The sequence below is a fragment of the Gavia stellata genome, chromosome 9 (genome assembly GCF_030936135.1).
Source record: "Gavia stellata isolate bGavSte3 chromosome 9, bGavSte3.hap2, whole genome shotgun sequence".
NCBI classification, from domain to species: Eukaryota; Metazoa; Chordata; class Aves; order Gaviiformes; family Gaviidae; genus Gavia; species Gavia stellata.
Window position 1 is genome coordinate 781,435 of NC_082602.1, and position 24,834 is coordinate 806,268.

The 24,834-nt window shown below is 45.0% G+C and overlaps 1 protein-coding gene across 2 annotated transcripts in view; it reads left to right on the top strand.

Annotated features, from left to right (window-relative positions):
• The first annotated feature begins 301 nt into the window (after window positions 1–301).
• Window positions 302–24,834, top strand: part of SGMS1 (sphingomyelin synthase 1) — a 36,150-nt gene continuing 11,617 nt past the window's right edge. The window contains exons 1-2 of one of the 2 annotated variants that reach the window (XM_059821157.1): window positions 302–652; window positions 22,102–22,944. In XM_059821157.1, coding sequence (XP_059677140.1) covers window positions 22,322–22,944 — 623 coding nt within the window. In that variant the 5' untranslated portion in view covers window positions 302–652; window positions 22,102–22,321. Of the gene's footprint in view, window positions 653–11,447; window positions 11,465–22,101; window positions 22,945–24,834 lie in introns of those variants that run through there. The other variant, XM_059821158.1, reaches the window with a different exon arrangement.

Sequence of the window (24,834 nt, forward strand, 5' to 3'; positions counted from 1 at the left end):
TACACAGTGTCATCTTGAGTCTTTCAAAAGTAATACTAATGCAACCTTTGCTTTGGGTTACTCGCACACATTAAGAATCAACAGACTTGAATTTATATGATAATTTTATTTCCCCCCCCCCCTTCTTTTAGCTGTTATTTTGCTGGTAAAACCCAGAGCTGCTGTAGGAAACTGCAGCCCTCTGGCCGGGCTGGCGCTCCCGTCCCTCCTCCTCCGTCTCCTCCTCTCGCCCGCTGCTGACGCACTCGGCAGGGCGAGACAACACGACCGGGGAGGGAGCGGCGGCAGACAGCGGGCGAGCGTTCGCTTCGTCGCCTCCGGTGCACCGCTCACCTCTCGTGCTTTTGCTTTCCAGGTGCTTCCCGCCCAGGGCTGGGGAGCAGAGGGGAGAGGAGCGCTGGCGAAGCCCGGCGCGACGCTGCCGGCGTGGGGAAGTTGAAAGGCAACTTTTAATTTAAAGGAAGTTCAGCTTGCGAAGGAGACTCCGGTGAGATCCTCGGGTCCGGGAGTTGCTCTGCTGAAGCGGCGGAAGGATCGTAAAACGCTTCAGCTTGCAGAGGCCTTGCTGCTGTCTTGCCATAAGCGTCGCGTCTGGCTGTCAGCTGGGAAGAGGAAAAGTTGGCTGCTGTTATCTGCCGTCTGATTTCCATGAGTGAGTAGCTCTCCAGCTCTGGATGATCCCGTTTTAGTCAAAAGGAGTGTTTGACTGCTGGTGAAGGGCCAGGGGCTGTGTTTTGGAAGCGTGCAGAAGGACTCGGATACAATAAGATCTAAAATGTGGCTTTTGAGGATTTTTTTTTTTTTTTTCTTTTAAAGGTGGCATTCAAGCTTGTGGTTAGTCTCTTGTTTGTTGGTTGTTTTTTGGTTTGGTTTCTCTTTTTCCCAAATAAAAGCCAGCCAGGCTGCCAGCAACTGGGGCAGCACTTACCCGGCCAGTGAGTACCCTTGTCTTGTCCCCCCTGAATTGCATCCGGGATCCAGCATGTTTCCATCAAACAGGTTCATCTCTCGCCATGGCCGGACATTGAGGCACGATGGAGTTTCTCCGTGGTTTCTAGGTTTGGAGGTTTTGTTTGCAGCACACGGGTACGAGGTAATCCGAGTTAGGCGGTGCAGCAGCGGCGCTTGCTTGCACAAACTAAAAGTCAGGGACAAGCTGCTGTCCCTTTTGCCATCCTCGACACCTCTCCACACCCCTAACCCCCTCCTTAATAGCTGCCAAATATCCCCAGGGCAATTGCAGCGGGTGTTTATATGAAACAGTAAGAGCAAGAATGTATTTTAGACTTTATGTGAGGTTTTTTGGCAGCTGTGCATAGGAAGAGGCAGTGCCATGAGACTGTGCCGCTCCGCATGTGTCACGGTTTCACCCGCCGCCCAAAAACGTGAATGCTTCAGTTGTAGAGGAGGGTGGCCCTGGGTCTGTAGAGGAACGCAGTGAGTCACGGGGAAACCCCAGAAATCCTCTCGGTGAGCTGAATGCATTTCAGAAAGAGAAATATAACTTTATTCGTAAGCTGTGTCTTAAATACGCAGCTGAGTCGTTCCACGGTCTGTGATCCTCTTTGTGCGTTTCTGGCATAGCCACCTTTTCTTCTCATCGTAAACCGCTTTTTTTGAACTGAATGCTTTAATCTGGAAGCTTTCTGATAGATTTATAGTGATGAGTTGAACAATTGCTTTTTTACTTGACTTTTGGGGAAGAAACTAGAAAACCTGTGCTTGCAGTAGCTCATCTCTGTGTGTATTTTTTTTATACATATATATAAAAAATATTTGTGTATATATACCAGGTATGTGTACATGCAAAGAGCTACTCCGGGCATTGGTTTTTAGTCTGTGTATATATGTAAAAATGTATATATTTTTTTTTTAAAGCAGGATGGGGTAAGCAAGCTTTGATGAGAAGAGGCATTAATTTCTTCCTGTCCCGTCAAGTAATACCATGCCCATCTCATTTGTGAGATGATTTGGTTATGTAGGCAATAGCAAGAAGGCAGACCATAACAAAACACACTCTTATCAAACATCTCCTTACAGCACTGTAATCATTGTAATCACTGTAAATCATTAACGTGTGGTCCCAGTGCTTGTCAAAGCCGCTAAAGAGGTTTCTCACCCCTGAAACTCCCTTTTTCCAGGAGGTAGGAAGTGAAGTTACTTTCAGATCTTGGTTTCTTGCATGGGTGTTTGTTGCTGTCATGGTTTCAGTACTGGTTAATAAAGTGATGTAGTCCAGTGGATTAAGGATGGGAGAGGATCTCCTCCCCCGTGCACAAAGAGTAAAGCGCCTTCCTAAGAGAGCAGCTCGAACTAAGGCAGGCCAGGCTGCTTGGTGCGACCAACTCGTGCATTGCCGTCGTGCTGGAGGAACCGTGGATAATGTTTTTATTTCACGTGAGCAAGAAACTTGTGCTCTGAAGCACTTTTGGGTGGGGGGAAATCGGTGTTTCAACTCTTCGTCAAAGTAACTCGAGGCCAGGAAGAGTTTTGCAGAAAATCGCGACTAAGCCGCATGGTTATCCACAAACCGAGAAGAGCAGCCTGCTTTTCTGGGCTGTTGCTGATGTATGTAGGGGCGGAACAGCTTCTCAGACCTACCTACCACTTGTGCTGCGTCCGGATGTGGGCCGTTGTGTTCATGGTGGGGTTTCTCTCCCCTGGCCACAGCAGCAGCGCGGCAGTTGCTGAATCACATCGGTTTCTGCTGCTTACCTACCTGTAAATACTGTAACATATTAATGAAACTTAATTTTAAATGGGTTTATGGCTGATGGGCTGTTTTGCTCAGCAGCTTTGTTTCCTGGGATTTGAATCTGCTTGAGCTGGGAAGATTTGCTGTGGGTCTTGCTGTGCTTAAATCCACACCAGACTTCTGTTTTGCCAGACTTTTTGTTTCTGTAGGCATGTAAGAAATGGATTTCTCCGAGGCATTTGATACTTATAATCTGTAGAGTCCTGTCTGCATTTGCTTTAAGTTTTGATCGACGGTCAGTAAGCCTATTTTGCGCAAGTAACTCGAAGTATAGAAAGTAAGTAGCGTATGAAAACACATTATATGGAGAACAGCAAAAGTAGCCTCATTTGCAATGTTTGCAGCTGTTGTTTGAACAAGAGAAAAAGGGCTTAGCTCAAGAAGGGCTTAAGCTATCCTAGTTGCCCACATCCAAGAGCGTGACTCAAAACTTCCCGCTAACTCTTAAGCTCCCTGAATCAGCGTTGGAGTTGTGTCTTGCCCTCCCCAAGCTGTGTGTGTTTCAGGTGCCGAGCTCTCAGCCCGGCTGTCTGATGCCAAAGGTCTGCCCAGTCCTACAAGGAGACTTTCAGTTTTCTCACTGAAAATGCCTGGTCCTAATAAGACCTTTGAGAGCACAGCTCAGAAACCTGGACCTCACTTTAAAAAAAGAAAAGGCAAACCCCAAACCCAAAAGCCTGTTTCATGACATTCCGCGTGGCTCAACACCTTGCACAGCCTGTGTTCTGCGTCCCCGGCTTTCCCCCGTCCGCCTGCGAAAGCTCAAAGCTGCTCTTGCTATTCAGGAAAGTGCCCTTTTTGCTTGGCTAACTTTACAGGGTGGCCGCACATTACCTTTTTAAAGCTGTTCTACCATGTGAGGAGAGAATTCAGGATTTCACGTGTGTCTGTGTTACACCTAACGCCAAGTGCCTGAAGGAGGAGATAGCCAAACCTGGAGGAGAGGATGAATCCAATCCTTTCCCCAAGAAATGGGAGTTTGTTGAAGGAGGTCTGTGTACTGCGGATGTCCCAGCGAGAGCTCTCAAGTGCTGTATCAAATCGTAGCGCTGGCTTGCAGAAGGCAGGAGCGGTCTCTCCATCTCTGTCCTGGGAGAGCCAGCCAAGGCAGAAGAAGGTCCACACTCTGAATCTTTGCTTAAGCCTTTCTCCTTTGAGTTTTTAGGGACAAGAGGTGCTGAGCGGGATCCCAGTTGGTTTGTGTGAGCCAGGAGAGTGGCAGTCCTTTGGACACGTTCGGTAAGAGCCGTCGTGGCCGCAGGGGACGGGGGAAAAGGAAAACAACCCGGTTCCTCCTTGGCTACCTTCAACTGTGGGTTCGGGTTAGTGTTTGAGAGTGTCTCTGCTGCCCCTTGTGCACTTACCGCCGGCCTGTAGATGATTTTTTTTGCCAGGAAAATTGGCCCGATGGAGCACTCGGTTGTCTCCAGCTGCTTTCTACAGCTGTCTGCATGGCAGAGAAGGTGGGGGAGATGGCTCTGGTTAAAAATAGAAAGGCAGATTAGGAAACTTGAGGTATGGTTTCAACATACAGCCAAGCTGCTCTGACAACTCGCTGCTGCCACCGAAAGGGGAAGGACTTGCTTATGCTTGTGAGACTGTGCAGCCAACTGGTTCGGCCGCCCAGCCCAGCAGAAACCCAGGAAAAGAGCAATTTTTCCGCCCTGCAATCACCCAGGCGCAAGAGAGGAAGGTAGGGATACAAAGCAGGAGGGTGGGGATGCCTCCGAGAAAAGGCTTGTTGAACTCCAGTAGCCCGAGTTCAGGTGCACAGGGGCTGGAGCTGAATTCAGGTGAGCAGCTCCAACGCTTCGCGTCGGTAAGGTCAGCTCTCCTGTGTGCTCAGCTGGGGTTTAAAATCACAGCTACGGCGCCCGTGCTGCCGCTTCTAGCTGGGGCTGAGCTACTTCAGGTTAATCTACCCAAGTTAAGAGCAAAGCCTTAAGGAGATCTACTTTGCTGTTTGAATCGTTCATATTCTGATAGTTTATGGGGAGAGTTTGTGTAGTTGGGAAAAAAAACCACATAAAAAGTACTGGGGCCTTAATTTCACTTACGAAATGTCAATGTCTTGCTTGGTTATAATATTACGCTCCTATAAGAGACTTTATTTTTCAATAAGCATGTGAAGTGTCAGGAGAAACGTAGTCAACAAGGAAGCCAAGGGTAAATCTATTGTGCACTTTGTAAGCAGTGAGCTTTTTAAGCATTGCTTGTAGTAAGTGGCCGTTATACCGTACTTTGTCAGCAGCTCTTCACTCAGCATTTATCGCTATTCTTCGTGGTTATCACTGGTCCTCGTAACTTTGTCTGGATATATTTTCTGTTGCCTTCCCTAAAATAAGGGCAAAATCCAGTTAAGGAAATTTTTTTTGCTGAAAAGTTTGTTTCCTGATGCTTTTTATGTCTTTGGGTTTGGGGTTTTGGGTTTATTTTTGTTTGCTTTCTCTTTTTTAACTCTTTGTCAGTCTTGAGAACGGTGTGATTTTTCGAGCTGCTCCTTGGTTCCGACGAGCTCCTCTTGCTGTTATCACACGTTGATAACCAGTGAGCCATCCTGTTCAGTGCCAAATGAAGAAGGAAATATCCAGGGATATTTCAGATATCCTAGATATCCATCCTAGACGGATCCTAGAAACCAGCAAGCGCGTCGTACCAAGCATCCCCTGCGCAGGACGTGGTGGAGGGAAAATAGCGGTTAGTTCAACGTAACTAAATAATGTTTAGCTATATACTATCTAGTTCAGAAAACCTGTGACGTAACACTTTCCCTGAGCAAATGACTTGGAGAAAAACGTCATTTATTCTTTTCAAGGGGCTGTAGATACAAGCATATCTAGAGCTTGGTGGAATTTGGTATCGAGGCAAATTTTACCTCTTGATTTGCAAAACTGGAATTATTCTTTGTTTTAAAAGTGAATATAAGAATTCAAGTTACTTTTCTAGCCTCTGGACAAGAATCCTGAAGACAAGCAGCTAGTTTTAACTCAGTTACGTTTCATAATGCTTCAGGGTGCTTTCTCCTTGTTACTGGGCTGTTTTTCATAACCAGGAGTGAAAATTCACTGGTCCCAGTGATACATATAACACTGTTTTCTTGTAAATTTAAAAAAATCACTTTAGCTGCCAAGCAGATTTTTCACTAGTGAGAATGTTGACACTGTTACACTTTATTAATGTTTAAAAAACATCAAGTTGAACCCAGTTAAATCCAATTTATTTATGTTGGGGGAGCTGATGCTTTGGGATTGGTGAGTATTGAGCATCAAGGATGAAGAGGATTTAGTAGGAAGACCACCAGCTCGTGAAATTTGGTGCAACTTTGGTTTCAGTTTCTTAGTCTTACCAGCTCTCTGGGTTTTTTCCTTATTATTTCTAACTCCTTTTGTGTTTTGAAATGTTCTCTTTTAATCTCAGCCACGTGCTTTTCTTTGGGGACATTGGTTTGTCTGTTCTAAACGAGTCACACCCTACCTAAATCCGCAGTGAAATCCTGGCACTGTTCAGGCCTCTGCAATGTGTTTGCATGTCGTACTTAAGTTAGAACAGCAAAGATCTGACCTGGGCAAGCCTCAGGAAACTTTATTTTGTGTTAATAGAGTTGCAGAGAGAGAATGGAGAGACGCTTTGGATGGTGAGAGTATCTCCAGTCCTCTTAAACTTGAAGCTAAGGAAAGCAAATAATATATTGCAAATGCAAAATGAGAAATGAAAGCAACTTTCTGCTGTGTTAGAGTTTCTTTGTCTTCACGGTTCTCCTTGCAGTTTCAGAAGACATAAGATGTGTCACTGTTTGCTAGGGACTAGATTTTAGAGAGATGAAGAAGCTCTTCTAGGGAGGCTAGAGTAAACCCTCATAACCCAGGAGAACAGTTTTCCCCTGTTTTGATTTCTCAGCTACTAAATTTACATAAACAACCCTCTCCCAAACCATATATATTTTTAAATGATAAAATTATATCTTCCCTGTATAATAAAAATATAATTGTCTAGCAAAGGGACTATTTGCAAACATTTTCCCTGTATGTGGTGGCCTGGCTTTTGCAACTTGTGAGGCAAAGGTGGGAAAAGAATCGATCTGGTAATTCAGGGTTACTTAAGCTAAAAGTACGCAGTTACTGAATTAGATTTATCTGGGAGAAAAGTAACGCAGGCTCAGACTTTTGTTAATGTTTAATGTTCTGTAACGGTCTTCCTCAGGCATAATTGAGCCATCAGCGCAGGAGCGATCCCGTCAGAGGAGCTTATTTTGAGTGATTACAGAGCCCGCTTTGCCTTTCATTTCGGTGCAGCTTGAGCTAATTGATGAACAGGGCCATAATTTATTTACAGTCCTCGGGATCCTTTCAGACTGATTCTCCTTTGGTCTCGTTTGGGATGAATACTCCTGATTTTTCTTCCTGATTTTTTTTTTTTTTCTTGATTTTGCTAGATTCCAGCATAATACAGTTTGTCTCCTACAGCTTGCTCTACTGATGAATCATGGATCTGCATCAATAAATCCAGCTCTATGCAGAGCTTTGAAATAGGGAGGAACTCCTGTCTATAAGTACCTTTCGAAATAGGTAAGCAGGAGTGATTTTTATACTCAGAAATCACTTTGGGTATGAAGGTGACTTTCAGTTCTGTTGAATCTCTGAATAATCAGGGGAGGAGGCAGCCGTGAACGGATGCGTGGCTTTGGGTTTTCCCCGTGCTTGGGGCAGACCTGCTATTTCTGGAGCTTCAGCAGGAACCTGTTGAGCTTTATAGTCCTGTATGGTGGGAAAGAGTAGTATGGAGTCCCTTAAAGACCTGAGCACTGCTGTCTTGGACCTTCGCATGTCCTGTCCTAGAGAAGTTGATGGTTGGACTTGATGATCTTTTCCAACCTTAGTGATTCTGTGAAGTTGCTTGTACAGTTCAGCACAGTCTTCATCCTGATCTCGTTCATCTGGCTGCAAGTTAAAGGGCACTTTGCAAATATGGAGTAGTAAAAAGGTAGTCTGAAAATACATTTAGGCCACACCCTAATTTTCAAGATGCAAGGTTGTTTTCAACTAGATACGCGGTTAGTTTTCACGACTGAACTTTGAGGTGCCGGCCGCCAGTTGTTTGAAAGCTGCTGTGCCTTTTGAATCGAATTTTGCAAATACAAGGAAGGAAAGATGTTGTGCCTTGTAAACATGAGCACTGCAACCGTATTACTCGTCAGTTGGCTGCCTGAAATAAAAAAAGAATTAGGAAAAAGAAGATGCCAGTGATTAGGGGCAAGTCTTCCGTAGGTAGCTATTACTCTTCCCCAGGGAATTTTGCCAAAGCAATACTGCTAACACTTGAAACTGTAAAGACATTGTGTTTGTGCTCACGTGCATGGCAAAGTGCTGGAAAACGGATACAGCGATGAGTTTCAATAGGGCAATTCATAACTACTGTCACATCTTCAGGCAGCTTTGCAGGGAAATCTGACGGAAGCATCATTTCAGCCATTCTGGCTCAATTACCAAACCGGTGAGTGTCCTGCCATCCCATTGCAAGTGTTATATTTGGTGAAGATCCACGCCAAAATCATCAAATGTTTGTCTTGAGGTTTGATTTTTGCCTTTCACCCCTTTGGCCTGACTAAATAATACATGAACCAAAGTGGTTTCTGCTATTTCTAGGCAGCGTGGATCACAAAGGTGAATATAAATGCAACACTCGTTAATATAAAACTTCCTTGCCTGCTAACCGAGCCTGAAGTCTGTGCCCTCCATTAGGGGACATAAGTCCTGTTGGCCTCAATGATTTATGCAGTTTCTGCAATAACAGGGCCTGCTGCTTACGGAAGTGCATGCATTTATATTTTACGTCTCCGCCTGCCCTTCATATTTTATTTAACGAAGAGTGTAAGGAAATTGGTTACTTGGCAAAAACTGGCTTTTAGTGAACTAAGGAAATGCGAGTTTCCTGATACTTTTTTTTTTTTTTTTGGGCTGACGCTATGTGTGTGGTGCTCCCCTCTTTCTCAGGATCTTTCTACATATTGATCCTTCCTCGTTACACCTCTCGAAAGTGAGGAGAGCCTTCAGCCCTGCTGTTGACACCCTGTCTCCTGCCGATCACGTTGTGCCCCACGAGGAGGGCAAGAAATCCCCGTAACAGATGGGAACGTGATATCCTTGGACTCTCCTATAGCTGCTGACTTTTCTGGTCCGAGATCAGCATTTTTCCCCTTTAAATCTTAATTCACCTGGTGCTGTGCGCGTGGCACGTCTTGCGTTTCAGCTGGGATGAGACAGGCTGTGTTGCCCATGTGCATGTGCTGCGGCTGGACCGGGCTGGTTCAGGTGCCAACCGTTGCGTTTGCTGTTTGCTTGTTTTTGATGGGAGATGCTCTTTTACTCTTGGGCTGTTGCTGTGAGGTCAGGCTTTTGCGATTTGGCTGCCGAAGACTGATTCAGACCAGCACAAGTTTTTCTCCGGATCAAATTAAATCAAGTCCCTACGTTGTTTCACTAATGACGTGAAATAAAACCTATAATAACACGCTTTTTTTCGGTGCTGTTGTGGTGCTGTGTAGGGTGTGCTGCATATTTCATCAGGATTTCTGCCCCAGTACTCTTATCCCCTCGCCCACATTAAATATTTGTGCATGTAGGGATTTTCAGACCCAGCGAAAAGGTTGGGGAGTGCCCAAGGACAGATAATAATATACTTGCTTTTAAAAGCAAATTTCATGTGTACTTACATTCTGTGCAACCTCTGGTAATACAGCCCCACCCTCACCCCCCCAAAAACCACCCAAACTAAAAAAAAACAACAACCCAACAAAGGCCAAACGCAAATTACTGTGACTGTTCAATGTCTTTTGGTGTGAACACTTCACAGTACTTGATCTGATCGTTTCCAAAATAGTACTTTTTTTCTCCATCAGTAGTCATTTCAACAGCTCTGTATTGCTTAGAGGAGGAGCACTGGCATTACCGGAGTAGTGATGGTGAATTTTCGTGATCTTTCTACATGTAAGATTATTTCTTTTTTTTATGGCCTCTTATTAAAATGCTATATTTTATCAGGTTTATATGGTCTTGGAGATGTTCTCAGGATTTACCTAAAAGATGCACGTCAGAGCATGGTTCAAGGATAGTCCCCTAAGAGCAAGTCTGACCATGGGATGGGTGAAAGCAGCAGCTACGTCAGGTTGGCTCCCATTTGTTTTGTACTCTTAAAATATTCGGTTTACTAATGTGTTTCGGAGGCGTATATACATTTCCCAGGCCTTGAGGGGAGTGCTGTGTAGTCATGGAGCCTGTCACGAGGTGGCTGGACGGGGCTTTACTGGCGTCCCGCTCTCAAGGGCTCCTTGTCAGATGAGTTTCTGCAGTATGATAACATCCTAACCCCTCCGCTGCTCGGATGAGCCCCTGCACATTAGAAACATCAGCGTGATTGTTATTCCCTTGTCTTATTTGCTTACTCAGGTACGCAGCAGGGATATTGCATCCTGCTGGACATCTCCAGAGAGTGCGTCTTTGGAGTATTTACCTACGGGAAGGGCTTATTCCCAGCGAGCCTTTTGCATCTTGCTGCTGAAGGTTGATTTAAAGGAGTATTGCGCTCTCCTGTGCGGCTGCTGCTTCCTTATCTACTTTGCCATTCATCTTTTAGCTTCAGCCTCAGCAGCTTTTTCCGACCGCGCTTCGCTTCTCTTGCGATCTCCCATCCTTTCCCACTAGTCAGCAGAGCCGTGACTTCGTGGCCGACACCGATCCGTCTGGGAGAGGGGAGCTTCGCTCCGCTCGGCGAGGCAGGTCAGAGTTCGGCTATTTTTGAGCCGCACCTCATCGGCGTTTACTGCCTTGCTTTCGTTAATACCTTGCTAATCTGGGCTTCACCCATCTGCTTGCAGAAAGCTACGGTGTCCACGTGACCGCAGATTTAAATCCTTCCTCCTCTCCCTCCCTCTCGTCTCCTTCCCTGCAATTTATTTGGGTTCCTCTTTCTGTGGCTGGAAGGAGAATAGTGCCGCTGGGTTTCTGCAGTTCTCTTGCTGCTGTAAACGAGCAGGGCTTGTCCTCCTTATTGCATGTTAACCTATTTGTGTAACAGGAGCTACGAAGCCCGGTCTTGTTTTTGCAGACAAGCAGCTCAGTGGTCTTTTCGGAACGACCCGCATCCCTTCATTGATTAAATGGTTAATTCACGTGTCTACTTTCTGGCAAGCAATGCTGATTTTTTTTTTTTTTAATTTTTTTTCCTTGCAAGGGTGGATGCAGCTTTTCAATTCCTAAAGCAACTGAAATTATCTGAGCAATTTGATTTGTTTGCTGCGAGCACCGTGTGGATGGTTCACCGCAGGGAGCTACAGTTGTTACGTGCTCGATAAAGCGTACGCGCTGTGACGTAGTCCGTGGATGCTTACGTCGGGGTGGATCGTGGAAATGACATTATGTCTAGCGCTGTGCTGTAAGCCCTTAACTCCTCCCGCCTAATGTACATTTTAATGAAAGGAAACACGGATTTTGAGGAGTGCATCATACAGTTCGTAGTGTACAGCTCTGTTTGCCTTCTTTTAGTTAAAAGAAAATGTTTAGACGAGTGAGCAAAGTTTGCTAGAGGCTGCGCACTCGTGCTAGCAGCTGGACGATCACGTGCTGATGATAGCAGCCTGGGTCTGGTCCCTCCATCCTTTCTGTGGCTGGAGAGAGGTGTCACATGAACCACCATCTCAGGAGTCATCTGACTTAGGTATTTTTGATCGTTTCTGGTTGTGAAGGGTGAACAAACTGCTGACTGAGCTTTGCACTCTATTTTTGAGTCGCTTTGCAGCAGTTTTATGGGCTATGGGTAGGTAGTGGATGCTAGTGTTCTCCAGGGGGGGCAGTTTGTGAGATGAAATACTGTTTTTATTTAAGTACTATTTTTAAATGTTGCTTAATTTTCGTGACACGAATGCAAGCTGGTTGTACTTACCCGGTACCTCGAGCTGAGATTCTCTTGTTTGGCTGGAATTACAGGTTACTTTGTGAACTGATTTAATTGACGCATTCAAAACCTACCAGTTCAGCGTGTCATTCTGTTACGCAGTCATCCAGTCTTTCGTGTTCGCTGTGCCAGATAGTGGAGTCACTACCTGCAGAAGAAAGGATGGCGGAGAGCCGCCCTGCCTGAGATACTCACTGGGATCGTAACGAGTTGCTGATGGACCTCTCCATAAAGATACTAGGAGAACATGACGCAGGTGCATCTCCTATACCCCAAGTGTGTTGCTAGAAAAAAAAACCATGAGGTAATTGGATGTCTGCAGGAGGAACTTATTTCCGAGGCTTTCAGTTGGTTACTGAAATATTCATTGTTTCCAGAACAGTTAAATAGCAGGAAGTTTCTTATCTTTCCTTATTTGTGAACATAGTTGATCGTTACTTTGAGCGGAGAGGAATATTTAAAATATTAAATACTCGGCAGACTTTGAACCCTACTATAATGTTTTCAAGTGATTCTGCTTGTGGTCTTGGAAATTGTTGGATACCTGTTAGTACACCCAGTTGCCATCACTGGCAGCCTGGAAGGAAGCATGTTTTAAGTGTTTGCCAGATATTTTAAGAGCACAAACCAGTTAAAAATGTTAGGAACACTTAATGTTTTAGGGAGGAAGTTTGTGCATATCTGTTCTTTGGGTTCAATGCTGAATTGTGGTCAGAAGCAAGATTGAAGTAGGATTTGCCGGTGTCCCAGGATAATCAGTGGGAGGGATGGCATGTCTGACGTAGATTGAGAGCAGCTGCCTATGGATAGTCTATGGCATTAAGATCTGGAGTCCGATACAGAGATAAAGCTACTTTTCAGCACTGGGGGAGGAATATCTTGGGTTTCTGAAGTCCAAATTCTGAAATTTGGAGCTTGTTGTAGCATCAGCATGTCACATTCGGTGGCGGCAGCAGCAGTCCTGAAACACCAAGCAATGATCATGAGATTATCTATAAAAGGCAAAAAAATAGGGACCCTGAGAGCAGGGACCAGAGCTAGTCTGAATTGGAATCCCTTTCTGGCACTCTTGCTTTCAAAGGAGGTGATGGCTGGACTGAAGAGGAGAGAGGATTCGTCTCTCGAGCAGCACTGGATTTTGCTGAATGAACACGAGCGTGTTTTTGCCATCAAGTCAAACGCCGACAGCGGCAGATCTCCACTGCAAACAGCGAGATTTGGCATCCGCGTGACTGGCAGCGAAGAGAACAAGGAGGGTGGCTGAAGTTTGGCAAGCGAGCCGAGAGATATTTTTCTCGCTTGTAGCATTAACCACAAAAGGAAGATGTCAGGGCAGTTCGTCTGAATTTTCAGTAGATCTGGCTCTAGTAAGACAAGTTCCTATCGTTAAGGTTGTACACCCGTAACTCGGCAATCAAAAATGTGCTTTTGGGTTTTCTTTTTTTTTTTTTTTCCTCTTTTTCTAGCCTTTCCTGGGTTTCTGGTTGCTCTAGACCAACTGTGCAGTAAGTGTATTCCTCTCCTTCATACAGACAGATGTCTTCCAGATCTAAATATTTGATTTATGGTACAACTCTGAACAGGTATTGCTGGGAAGAGGAGGAATACGTGTTCAAAAATCAGGTTAGGACTATTTGTACCACAAATAATCTTGAATACTTGTGGTGTTCTGTCTTTCAGACCAGGGATCAGTATGTGTTATATGAAACTAAATTAATAAAGACAAACCCAGGGATCATTTTGTTTTATAAGGGTAATAGCACTGAAAATTAATGATGTTGATGTTGCGCCTTTTGGATGGGTTTATGAATAGTAACAGCTGAAATGCAAAGAACGGCATCTTGCATGAAGATTTATAGATATTTATATTTCAATTCTTGAGGCTTGGAGTCTTTTTGATCTGGGTCTGATGTGCTGGACTTCAAAAGTGGTGTGTTTGAAATGAAATATTTCTATTTCTAATGAAATAAGGAAACATTATTCTAGGCTGGGATTCTGAGCGTGCAAACTCAGTTTTCTTTTGCTTTAGTCGTAACTCAGGGAAAGGCAGTTTGGAGGAAGCAACTGTTGTGGTCTGGATGCTGTCTAATATGGTTATCCAGTAACAAACCCAAATATTAAAAAAATACGGTGCTTAATTGCTTTAAGCCTTCAGTGAGGCTCTGTTTTTCATTGTAGTTTCATCTGGCTTTCTTTTTCCCAATCTGCGTGGCTGGTTTGGCAGAATATGCTGGAGTACGCGTTTTAGAGCCACGTTACCATCAGTCACAAGACTGTCCTCAGTTTCCTTAGGCAGAACTTCCCTTTCTGTTTTGAGATTTATTTTTTTTTTCCTTACTTCTTGCTACTACTTGGATTCCCAGAGGCTCGCTGCAAATCTGACTCTCTAACAATACGTGACTTTGAATACTTAAAAGCAGGTTAAAAAAAAAAAAAATCAAAACCCACCCCAAAAAACAAACCCAAAACACGTGAACTTGGTTAACCGAGTTAAAATACGGAACGTCACAAACATTTAATGTCTCTTCCTTCTTATCTTCTTGTTCCTGTCCTTCCGCCCTACCCCATCTTCTCCTCATTTCTGTGCCTTGTAGGGGAAAACCCACTTTTTCTGCTTTTTTCAGTGTTTCATCTGTTTTCCTTCCGAGGTCTTCTGTTGTGTGCGTATAAGGAGGTTTGGATAGCTTCAAGAAGGCGGCAAGTATGGTTCCGTGCTCTTTAGTAACGGAGTTAGCTCAGAGGTTGTGTGAGGACACAGGGCTCTATTTCCAGCTCTGCCCTATCTCTGGCTGACCCAGATCCCGAGGCGTAACACGGACGTGTTTAGCTGTGTTGGAGACGACAGCCAGAGCTTGCTGCCGCCTGAGCGCAGAGCCCAGAAACACTTAAGGTTGCTTTGGTCCAGAAACCAGATGTGCAAGGTTTGAGCTCAGCGCGTGTCGTGGTGTCCGTGGGGTTTTTTCTTTGTATATAGCAAAGAAGCAACTGATATGATGGGTGGGTTGAGTCCTTCTACAGAAGTCTTTGCTGAAGAATTAAAGATCCTGGTGTCGAAGCAGATTACCCGTACGTAAGGATTTGTGACGGTCTGTTAATATTTTCACGCACCCCTTTGCGGGTGGAGGGCTGAAATAGTCAAACCCACTTTTTCTCAAGGATAATATTTTTAGGAGTTGAATATAGCTGTGGATTTGGTTTTTTCTCCCCGGTGCAAATTAACTCTGTGGTGTTCCTTGCATCTTTCTTGCACAGAACTAAAAGCATTTTGGGCAGGGAGTTGGAAGGTGGGTTTCCTATTGCAGCCATTCAAAAATAAGCTAATATTCATCCCACTTCTGTTGCAGGTGTTGCATTACTTTAGAATTTAGACATTAGGATTGTGGTATGCAGTACAAAATGAGATGGGCGCTTGGGTTATCCCCACCATATAGGCGGTAAGCCCATAGATGTTCCTGCGGGTGCCAGCTGGGGCTCTGGTCCTGGTGCCTGGCTCTCCCCTCCTGCGTTCAAAAAGACCATTCAGTCTGAAATAATTGTTTGTAACTTAAACCAAAGGCAGGACCTGCCTTCCCCACCCCATCCTTTCCACCCCCAGATCACTCGAAGCAGGATTTCCGTAGTGTCAAAACAAAAGCCCTGCTTAGCAGCTGCTCCTGTGATAAGATTGCTGGTCAGCTAAAACCTTCTCAAGAGTGTTTGCTGGTTTCCGTAACCACTTCCAAGCGCAAGGAAGAAGAACGGGGAGGAAGAAAGTGGAGCAAAAGAGATACAGGGCTACGAAGAAGCAAAGGGATGAGCCTTCATCAGGTTTGGAGGGAAAAGTTGTCTCCATCACCTAGCACAGAGTGTGTGCGTGTATATGCCTATACACATGCATGCACGCAATATAGATGATGCATTTTTGTAGCAGAGATGTTCACTAGCAGTGTTTCCCATCTGAAGATGAGCTGTTTGGTTATTCAGATTTGATGCAAGTACTTTCATTTTGACAACCTTGCCGCTGAACTTTGGGCTTGGGTTCAGAGCTGTTATACTGAGATCCCTGCCTGTGAGTGGATTTTAATTTCTTATTTTTTTGTCAAATTAGGATAGGAAATATATGGTGGGGTGTTTTTTTTCTTCTTCCTATAGAGTAATTTAGAAAAAATTGGCTGCTCAGGGATTTATGTAGTATGCAGGCAATTTTTTTTCTCTTTGAAGCTGCGTAAGTAGCTATTCAGGGTACGTGGGAGTTGCTTCACATATTGATCCCAGCCTCTCTTTTCATAGTAGTAATTCTGCTTGCTCTGACTTTGTGTCCGTGGGACAATGTTTTCCATCTGGGACCGACCGAGGAAACCTATCTCGGAGCTCCATGAAACTCGTGAGCCCATCTGTGCCTCAATCTTACACTTACAGATATTTTGTATTTGTACTTACAGCACAGAACCAGTTTTGTTGTTACGTTTTAAAATGCCAACGTGCTTGACAGCGGTGCAGCCGCTTGCAAGGGGCGATCTCTGGTTTGGAGGCAAGGCTATATCCTGGAGGGAGGGGAGCAATTCCGTACGTTGCTTGAGAGCTCGTTAGTGACAGCCAGCACATAATTAGTGACAGGCATCGCCCTTTCGTTGCAAATTGGTGCGCAGAGGTGCTTTGCAAGTACAGGACGTGCAGTTATTGAGGTGTCGGAGCGTTATTGTGAGGGATGATAAAATGCCTGTAGAGGAGGTGACTGTAGCAGTGACTCAGACCCTGCTGTTACGAACAGTTTGTTTTGAGCTGTAAAAATACAGGACGAGAGCTCCCGGCTTTTATCCAGAGTACTTGGTCTCTGTGTAACTTCTGCTCGTGGTAGGGTTTAGGGACTTTGCTTGTGATTTGGTTTCTAAAGCATTAAAACTTCAATCCTTACAGCAGTCGATTTTATCCTGCTTAAGTGTGTGCACATAATCAGCGTGCATCTCAGCATTTGTTTTCCAAGGGAGAAATTGTCACTATTTTATCTTCAAACTATTCTTATCCCTGGACCTCCCTCATTTTAACACTTTTTTGCTAATGGTTTTATCACCTCAACTTTTCTGGGGTGTTTGGGAGAGATGCTCGGTGTTGCAACTGAAACTCACCCACTGCCTCTGAAAGGATTTGAAAATCTCCTTGGCTCCTGGTGAGGAGCTCGTCGAGGTTTCTGAAATGGCTGGTTATTTTACTGATTTCTATAGTGACTGTTGCCTTGGCAGCAAAGGTCCTCGCTTAGAGAATAAAAGCACTGTACAAACATGAGGAAAGCATGATTTGATTTGGGAAGACTTGGGTTTTCTTCGGTCAGGTTTCAAAGTGCTTTAGGAGGAGATCGGAGATGAACAAACTGGGTTTGGGGGTCTTTTTTTACTGGTTTAGGCAGATGTGGTTTTGTCTCATCGGTGTTAATTGTGAGACGTAATGCTTTCTGCTTGCAAGTTTAGAGGTAATAGGGAACAGCGTGTTAACCTGTAAGCCAGCTCCGGGGCTGTGGAGGGAGGTTACTGCTCCGTGGACCCTGCAGCCATCCCAAAATCTCATGCTGCCTGCCCGGGGAATGTCTGTCGCTCGCTCAGCAGTGAGCCCGTGGACTTTGAAACGACATCTGAAACAGTGATGTCCAACGTGAGTGTTTAGTTCTCCTCCAAGCAGACCTAGAGTTGGAAAACCGCAGAGTTTTCTGCACCTTGGCTGCCAAGTCAAGTGTGGAGGTGTAGCCAGCTGATGATTTTATTGCTGATTATCTTGTCCTTTAACCAAAGAGGTGGATGCTCCCACGTTCGGTCCTTATGCCCAACCGCACCTCCGCAAAGCGACGCAGAAGAGAACAGATCTTGATACGCAAGGTTACGTAGCGCGTTCTCAAAAACTTGTTTAACCCACTGGGGTGGCCGCGGTCACGGTATTGCAATCCTCATACGGGCAGACTGAAGTGGTGGTGGGAAATACTCCCTGTCGGGAAAGTGGAAAAGGATCTGAAAGTTTTGAGTTAGCGCTTTAACGTTTGGTCATGTAAACACGAGGAGGTGGGGACTGGAGCCCTTACCGAAGTTATTTCACCCTGCTCAGTCTTGTGGCGTGGATATTTTGAGATACCGGTTTTACGCAGCATCGTTATTGTGGTGCAATTGGTATTATTATCATAATCGCATTGTTATTTATAATTCGTTATCAGATACAGGCTCCTTAATGAAGCAGATCTGCTGCGGGTGGAGGGAGCGTTTTAGTTGCCTGGCCCAGGCTAGCAACCTCTATCAGAGCTGGGGAGGCTTGGCCATGCGCCCGTCCCCCTGCCCGTCCCCGTGCCTTGCTGGGGCAGTGGGACCAAGCTAAAGTGGTGGATGTGGCCCGGCAGCAGCCGATGCCCATCCCCATCTTCTGTCTTCAGCTTTTGTGGACAGGAGAAGACCTTTCGTGGAAGCAAGGGGGCCAATGAGGGCTGTTAGTCTCCCATATCGTTTCTGCGAACCTCACCCCATCAAGCTTTCGTGAACGCACAACAGAAAACAAGGGATTTCTAATGTGACAAGCTGGAAGGTGTTAGTAAAGAAGCTTTTTTTGCCTCTTCTTCCTCCACTAGACAGGCTGTGAAATGGAGGTTTGAATGGTAGGTGTTCATTAGAAATTTTAGTTGTACTTCCTCATTTTAACTGTCAGCGAAAACGACTCCATGGCCTGTGTCCTTGGCAGAGTATTATCTTTCTTCTAAGCCTTCCTCCCATGAGTATCAGTTACTCTGCTTTTACAAAAGGTGCTCGATAGCGTTTTACACGCTGGTGGTGCGATAGCAGCGGGCTGGGATTGCGCCTGGCCAGCGCTGCGCTCGTGCTCCCAGAAACGTCGTCCGTGAGGACTGAAGCTTTCTGCTTAGTAGCTTCTTGCTCCTTGGTGAACCCCATGCCATCGTTGTCCGTCCATCCACAGAGGACGAGATGGGGTGAAAGTGTGTGCCTCTGTGTGTGAGATGGGATTTCTCATTTTTTAAAACCAAGAAGGACTCTTAGGAGAGATATTTGTATTTTATATTCCATAAAGACACAAAAATTGGAGTCGAGAAATCTTTATTCTTCTGTGTGGTACCTTTTAATAGAATTAGTGATGGTGAGTTTAAAGCATGAACAAGTTTCTGAATTGATTGTAGTTTTTAGCAATATTGCCAAACCCTGCAGTTTTACTGCAAGACACACACATTTGCTATTTCTCATAACGCTGCCAGGCCAGGTATCATGGGTTTACAGCAGCATATTGTGACTCTTGTGCCAGCATCAGAGTAGTATGTGCAGCTGGCAGCAGATTCTGTTCTTCTAGGCTCCACACAAAGCTCATCTTAAAACCTACTAGCTTAGCCACAGCAGGAGGAGATGTACGTGCATGGTAAGTAAGGAGATGTGATTTGAAGGTTGGTTACAGGCTCCTGAACAGTGATGAATGCAGTCCTCTGCACTGTGTTTTTGGGATCCCGAATCCTTACGCATGCAGGAGGCTTGCGGTGTGTTGTCAGGGGTGGACGGAAAGGCTGGTACGTCGGGAGGATAACGGTTAAAGGTCCGCTTTCCTCCTTTCTGAGCGGTTTGGGAAACTGTGATTCAGTCACTCCAGCGTTTAAAATTGAAAAGGTTTAATATTGCCCCACCTCGTGGTATACACAGAATGCTCCGACAACCCCAAATCCATGCAGAAATTGTAAAGCAAAACCTGGAGAGGCAGCTGATGTAGCTGTGAAATGGCATGGGAAAGCAAGGTCCTGTGGCAGACTAAGACCCCAGGTGTTGTAACAGGATTAAAAAATAAATAACTTAGGCTTTATCTAAGTTGTGAGGCATTGCCCTCGGAAACAGCAAGCCTGTAGAGAAGTCTGTTACTATTAGCGAGAATTTGATGCTGCGCAGTTTATGCTGCTGCATCTCATGGATTTCACCCTGAGTTTTGACCCTAGGACAAGTGTGAAAGCGTGCGTTGCATTTTCCTTCACGTAGACACCGATCCCTTGAGTTGTGAATTACTGGTCCATCACTTAAGACTGACATATTGTTGGCATCAAAAAGGCGATGGTGTTTCCGTCTCCTTGGTCTGCAGGGAGCGAGTTGAGCCCCAGGCGTTAGTAAGCGAGGTAGCTCAATGCTGCCATCGCCCTTAACGCACAGACTGAGGCCAAACAGGGAGCTGGAGGCAAAATATCTTCCCGTAACTGCTGGTGACACCAACTCTCCCCGGCATGGAGTAAAGATGCAGGATACACGCTTGAGCTTCGTGCTGCAGCTGGTGCCAGACCCAGGATTTCAGGTGCCCTGTGATAACTAACGCGAGTACCGTGAGTACAGTGGAGACCAGCGTGGTGGAGAGCCGTGCTGCTCTCCTTCGGTCAAAGTCTTGTAGGAGTTTCTAATGTGGGTTAACATGCATTATTCAATCCATCCTTTCTTTCCATGTTCAGAGCTGTGTAACTAAATACCGATTTGCTAAACACAATTTGAATAATGAAGCGATCCATGGCTAAAAGCCTTCCTCAGTATGTATAATCCCACTGAAAAAAAGAAAGAAAGATAATAGAGCTGTATCCTCTCTTCCGCTGTTTCAAAACAGCGCAGATATTCGCAAGGGGGAATATTCATCTTTGTCCCTGTTTGCTCCATGGATTTCAATACATGCACGTGCATGGCGTGCCCAGCAAGTGAGAGATGGTGTACGCAAAATACCGCCAGTCCTTCGTCCAAAGCTTTTTCTTTTCTCAATCACCAGACCTGGTTCATTCTACGGAGAAACAGATTATAAACTGCACCTTGTGTTTCTTGCTCTGTTTAGAGGTAACAGGTCGAAAAATCACAGAATCATTAAGGTTGGAAAAGACCTGTAAGATCATCAAGGCCAACCGTCAACCCAACCCCACCATGCCCACTAAACCATGTCCCGCAACGCCACGTCCACACATTCCTTGAATACCTCCAGGGATGGTGACTCCACCACCTCCCTGGGCAGCCTTTTCCAATGCTTGACCAAAATATATTGTGCAGCATGGTCACATTTTGCATATGAGTATAGCCTTGTATCTGTTTTGTACCGCTTCTACTCAAATCGTGCCAGCAGTGTAGATTATTTGGGTTTTCCTCGGTGGCAACTTTGCTCCCTGCGGTGAAACACATCTGGTAGCTTGTAAGAGGCTAAAAATATTCTCTAAGCTGATAAAGGCATGATACAACTTTTGAAAATATGAAGTGTTTTTTCCCCATGCTGTTACTTTCTTTAGGTCACTTCGTGTTTACGGTGCCGCAGCCTCCTGCAGGAGAAGCTTGGTCCATGGGACGGCAGCCTGGAGACAGGGGTGCTCACTGTTTTCCTCTCTTTGCTCTGGGGAGGACGGTTTGTTTTTTGTTTGTTCGTTAAATAAACATCGCAAACCTGGGAATTGGCTGGTGGCATTCGCTGCCACGTGATCGCCACCTCGTGCTGAGGATTTTGCTGCTCGTGTCTCAAAAATGCAGGAAGAGGTTCCAGCAAGTAACGTCTGTTTTCCTGTAATTTTTGTATTGGAAGCGATGATCAGCTTTTCCAAGCTTTCTAAGCTGTTTTTGTAAATAATTGGGTGTAGAAGTTTGTTACCTAGTTCTTTTTTTTTTTTTTTTTAAGTTTCCCTTTTCTACTGGTTCCTTCTTTAGCTGATGAAAAACATTCATTTGAATTGTAGCAGTATACCATATATTACCTTGAAGAGCTGCTAAATATCTACTAGAGTCCTGCAAACCTAAATGCTTTGATTTATTTTCAGGCTAATCTGTCTGAGCATTGATTTTTTTTTTTTTTTTTTTTTTTTTTTTTTCTCCTGCTGGTGCTTTGGCCCAGAGAATATAACCTTGCTTATCTACACCATTATATTTTTTTTTTTTGGCGTGGCTGACCTGTAGAAAAGCGTTTTTTGTGGTACACTAGGTATTTTTGCCTTGCAGAACAAAACCCAGGCTTCCTATTTAATAACTAGGTGCAACACATTGCATTAAGATACCAATCTGTAAGGGGGAGAGAAGGTTTGTGACATGAATAACACTAAACATTTGCTCTGTGGATCCTTAAATCTATTAGTATTGTGATTTTAAGAGGAGTTTGGGTACTGGTTATGGACCAGAGCTGCATAGTAATAGAAAATTTAACAAATATAGAGCAGGAAGGAGTCCTTTCCACAGCTGCAAAGTGGCGTTTATAATACAAAACTGTTAAAGCTCTTGAGAAATCAGTGGCAAGCTTGGAAAGGACGGTGCTGCGTGTACAAGGCTAGAGCTCAATTCAGTTAGTCTTCTCCATGCCAGAGTCCAGCTATTCTTTTGCGGTAATTTTGTCTTTAAACATGAATTGCAAACTATTGGTGAACGCTGTCCTAATGCCTGGTTTTGTGTTTTTCTCTTCCCCAGGAAGAAGAATGCCAACTCGAATATGAAGTGAACTGTTTCCTATGCTTGCCACAGTGCCTGAATGCTCGTATCGGATGGTTAGAGACGAGGACTTGCCTCTCGCCAAACTGCTTCCTTGGACAAGATGAAGCCAAGGAGGAGCTTTCCGACGCGCTGGAGTCGCAGTGACTGCTGCCCAATTTAAAATCGATGTCAGACTGTGCCCCGGCTGCCTGGCGAGATGAAAGAAGTGGTGTCGTGGTCACCCGAGGAGGTGACGAATTGGCTAACAGAAAACGCTGTGCCGGAGTATTGTGAACCATTGAAGAGCTTCACCGGGCAGGATTTGATCAACCTGACGGAGGAGGATTTTAAGAAGACGCCTCTCTCCCGGGTGTCTTCTGACAGCGGACAGCGACTATTGCACATGATTGAAACTTTAAAAATGGCTCACCACATCGAGGCTCACAAAAACGGGCACGTCAACGGGCACATCCGCGTCAGCGTGAACAACACCACGCGCGAGAATGGCTTTAGCAGTAAAATGAAGCTGAACGGGATGCCAAATGGGTATAAGAAGGAGATGATAAAGATCCCTATGCCAGAGCCAGAGCGCTCACAGTATCCTATGGAATGGGGCAAGACTTTCCTGGCTTTTATTTATGCACTTTTTTGTTTCATCTTTACCACAGTGACTATCTCAGTCGTTCATGAACGAGTGCCTCCCAAGGAGGTGCAGCCTCCCCTACCAGATGCATTTTTTGATCGCTTTGATCGGGTGCAATGGGCTTTTTCTATTTGTGAAATCAACGGCATGATCCTCGTAGGACTGTGGTTTGTTCAGTGGCTGCTCTTAAAATACAAGTAAGTAAAACCTTTTGAAAACTGAGTGTTAGGGTGTACTTCTGACAGCTTTTGGTGGTCAGATGGTGGTTTACATCCAAATAAAACGAAGCTTCTTGTGACCTTTCTGATTTTGGTTTCCCAAACTGAAATAGATACCATGCCATAGGCAAACTGCAGTTTGTGTGGGCTGCTTGTGCAAAAGGGAGAAATTCAGTTCAACTGCTACCTAAGAAACTAAGAAATATCCCTGGTCTTGTTTGCCTGCGCAATTAACTTGAACCCTTTTCATGTGTGAAGACCCATGAATTGGATGTAATGATGTTCTTAACTCAGTTGAGCATCCTGTCTGTTTAGAGGGAGCACAGCTCACACTCTTGCGAACACACCAGCGAACCAACTTGGGATGCATTTAGTGTCTCTGTAGTTTACCTGATGTAAAGACCTACCCTGACGTTATGATACTCTTGGACAAAACCAACAGGCAGTGGTTTAGTCCGTGTACCTAAACAGCGCTGCGTGGAAAAAGTGTTGAAGCACGTTTTCTGCTTGACATTAGATGGGACAGGTAATGTCAAACACAAAGTATGTCAAAAACTAATCGTAAAATATGCAAAAGCATGGATATGCGATGAATTTGCAAGGTCTTGGTGGTTGTCTGCCTCCTTGCTCATACTGGTCAGAATTGCAAGGGTGAATTTGCCTGCCAACGGAAGTAACCCACCGCTTACCCTCTGCAGAGTGTGTACGGATGCTTAATTTAGGGTATTGATCCTGCCGTAAATCCACACCCTGGGCTGCCTTACCACGAGTGTCTGATATAAACCCTTGTGCTGCCACGGCTGTGAATGAAATGTTCAAAGTCAAGTGGCTTTAAGCAGTATGAAGTGGCACATCACCTTTCCTTTCGAAAACCAGGCATGAGCATGTCCTCCCAGCTGCCCAGCCCAAAGAGGGTCTCCTCTTCTCTGCTAATACATCTCATTCTTTACCTGTTCACTGACTCTTTTTTGTGCCTCTATGTAGGAAACTGAGGAAGGAACGTAATTTGGCCCCCACCATGTGAAATACAAGATCCTTTGGTTCACAGGACTTTGTAATGACCTTAGAATTACAGATTTCCCTTTTTAAAAGAAATTAAAACAGAGGCCAATGGATCACTCGCCCTTAGAACGGAGAAAAACATTACAACTTAAACGTAAGCATGTGGTTCACCAGCTTCGTAAGGTACCGGCAGCTTGAAAAGAGAGAATTGCTAAGCTGGAGCAGGATACCCTTGTGCAACACAGCTGTAGGTTTCCATAGGAGAGTGACAGATGTTTAAGTAATCCACAAGACTGAGGTGATGGTTTATTCATCTTTTCTGTTGCCTTATATTACTTAATGTATTTTATCAGGTGAAATTTTAAAACTGTTGTACGCTTGTACAGAGGTGGCATTCGTTGAAGGAAAGTTTCTAGAATGGTTAATTTATTGCTATTATAGGAGCGTAAAAAGCTGCGGAATTGCTTTTTGTTTGGTTGGGTTTGGGTTTTGGGGTGTTTTTTTGCTTGGGTTTTTTTTTTTGTTTTGTTTTAAAATGTGCACATATGTGCAGGAGGAAGAATTTACCCCAGCTTAGCCTCTTGTTTTGTTCATGGCTCTAAGCTTCAGCATCGCTCTTACGTTGGTAGCTGCAGTGCTACCAACTGCACTCCAGCTCCTCTCCCCACTGCTCCGTCTGCCTACGGTGAACGTGGGGGACCATTAACTTTCTTGGGGTCTCTGTGCATAAATGTTGTTCAAAACCAAGGGAAGCACCTAGAGAAGGTGGCGTGGGGTTGCTCTCAAGAATGGGGTGTCAAGTTAATAGGGCAGTATGAGGGATCAAACACCCTGTGATGGAGCTGAGCAGAGTCTTTAGATGAATTC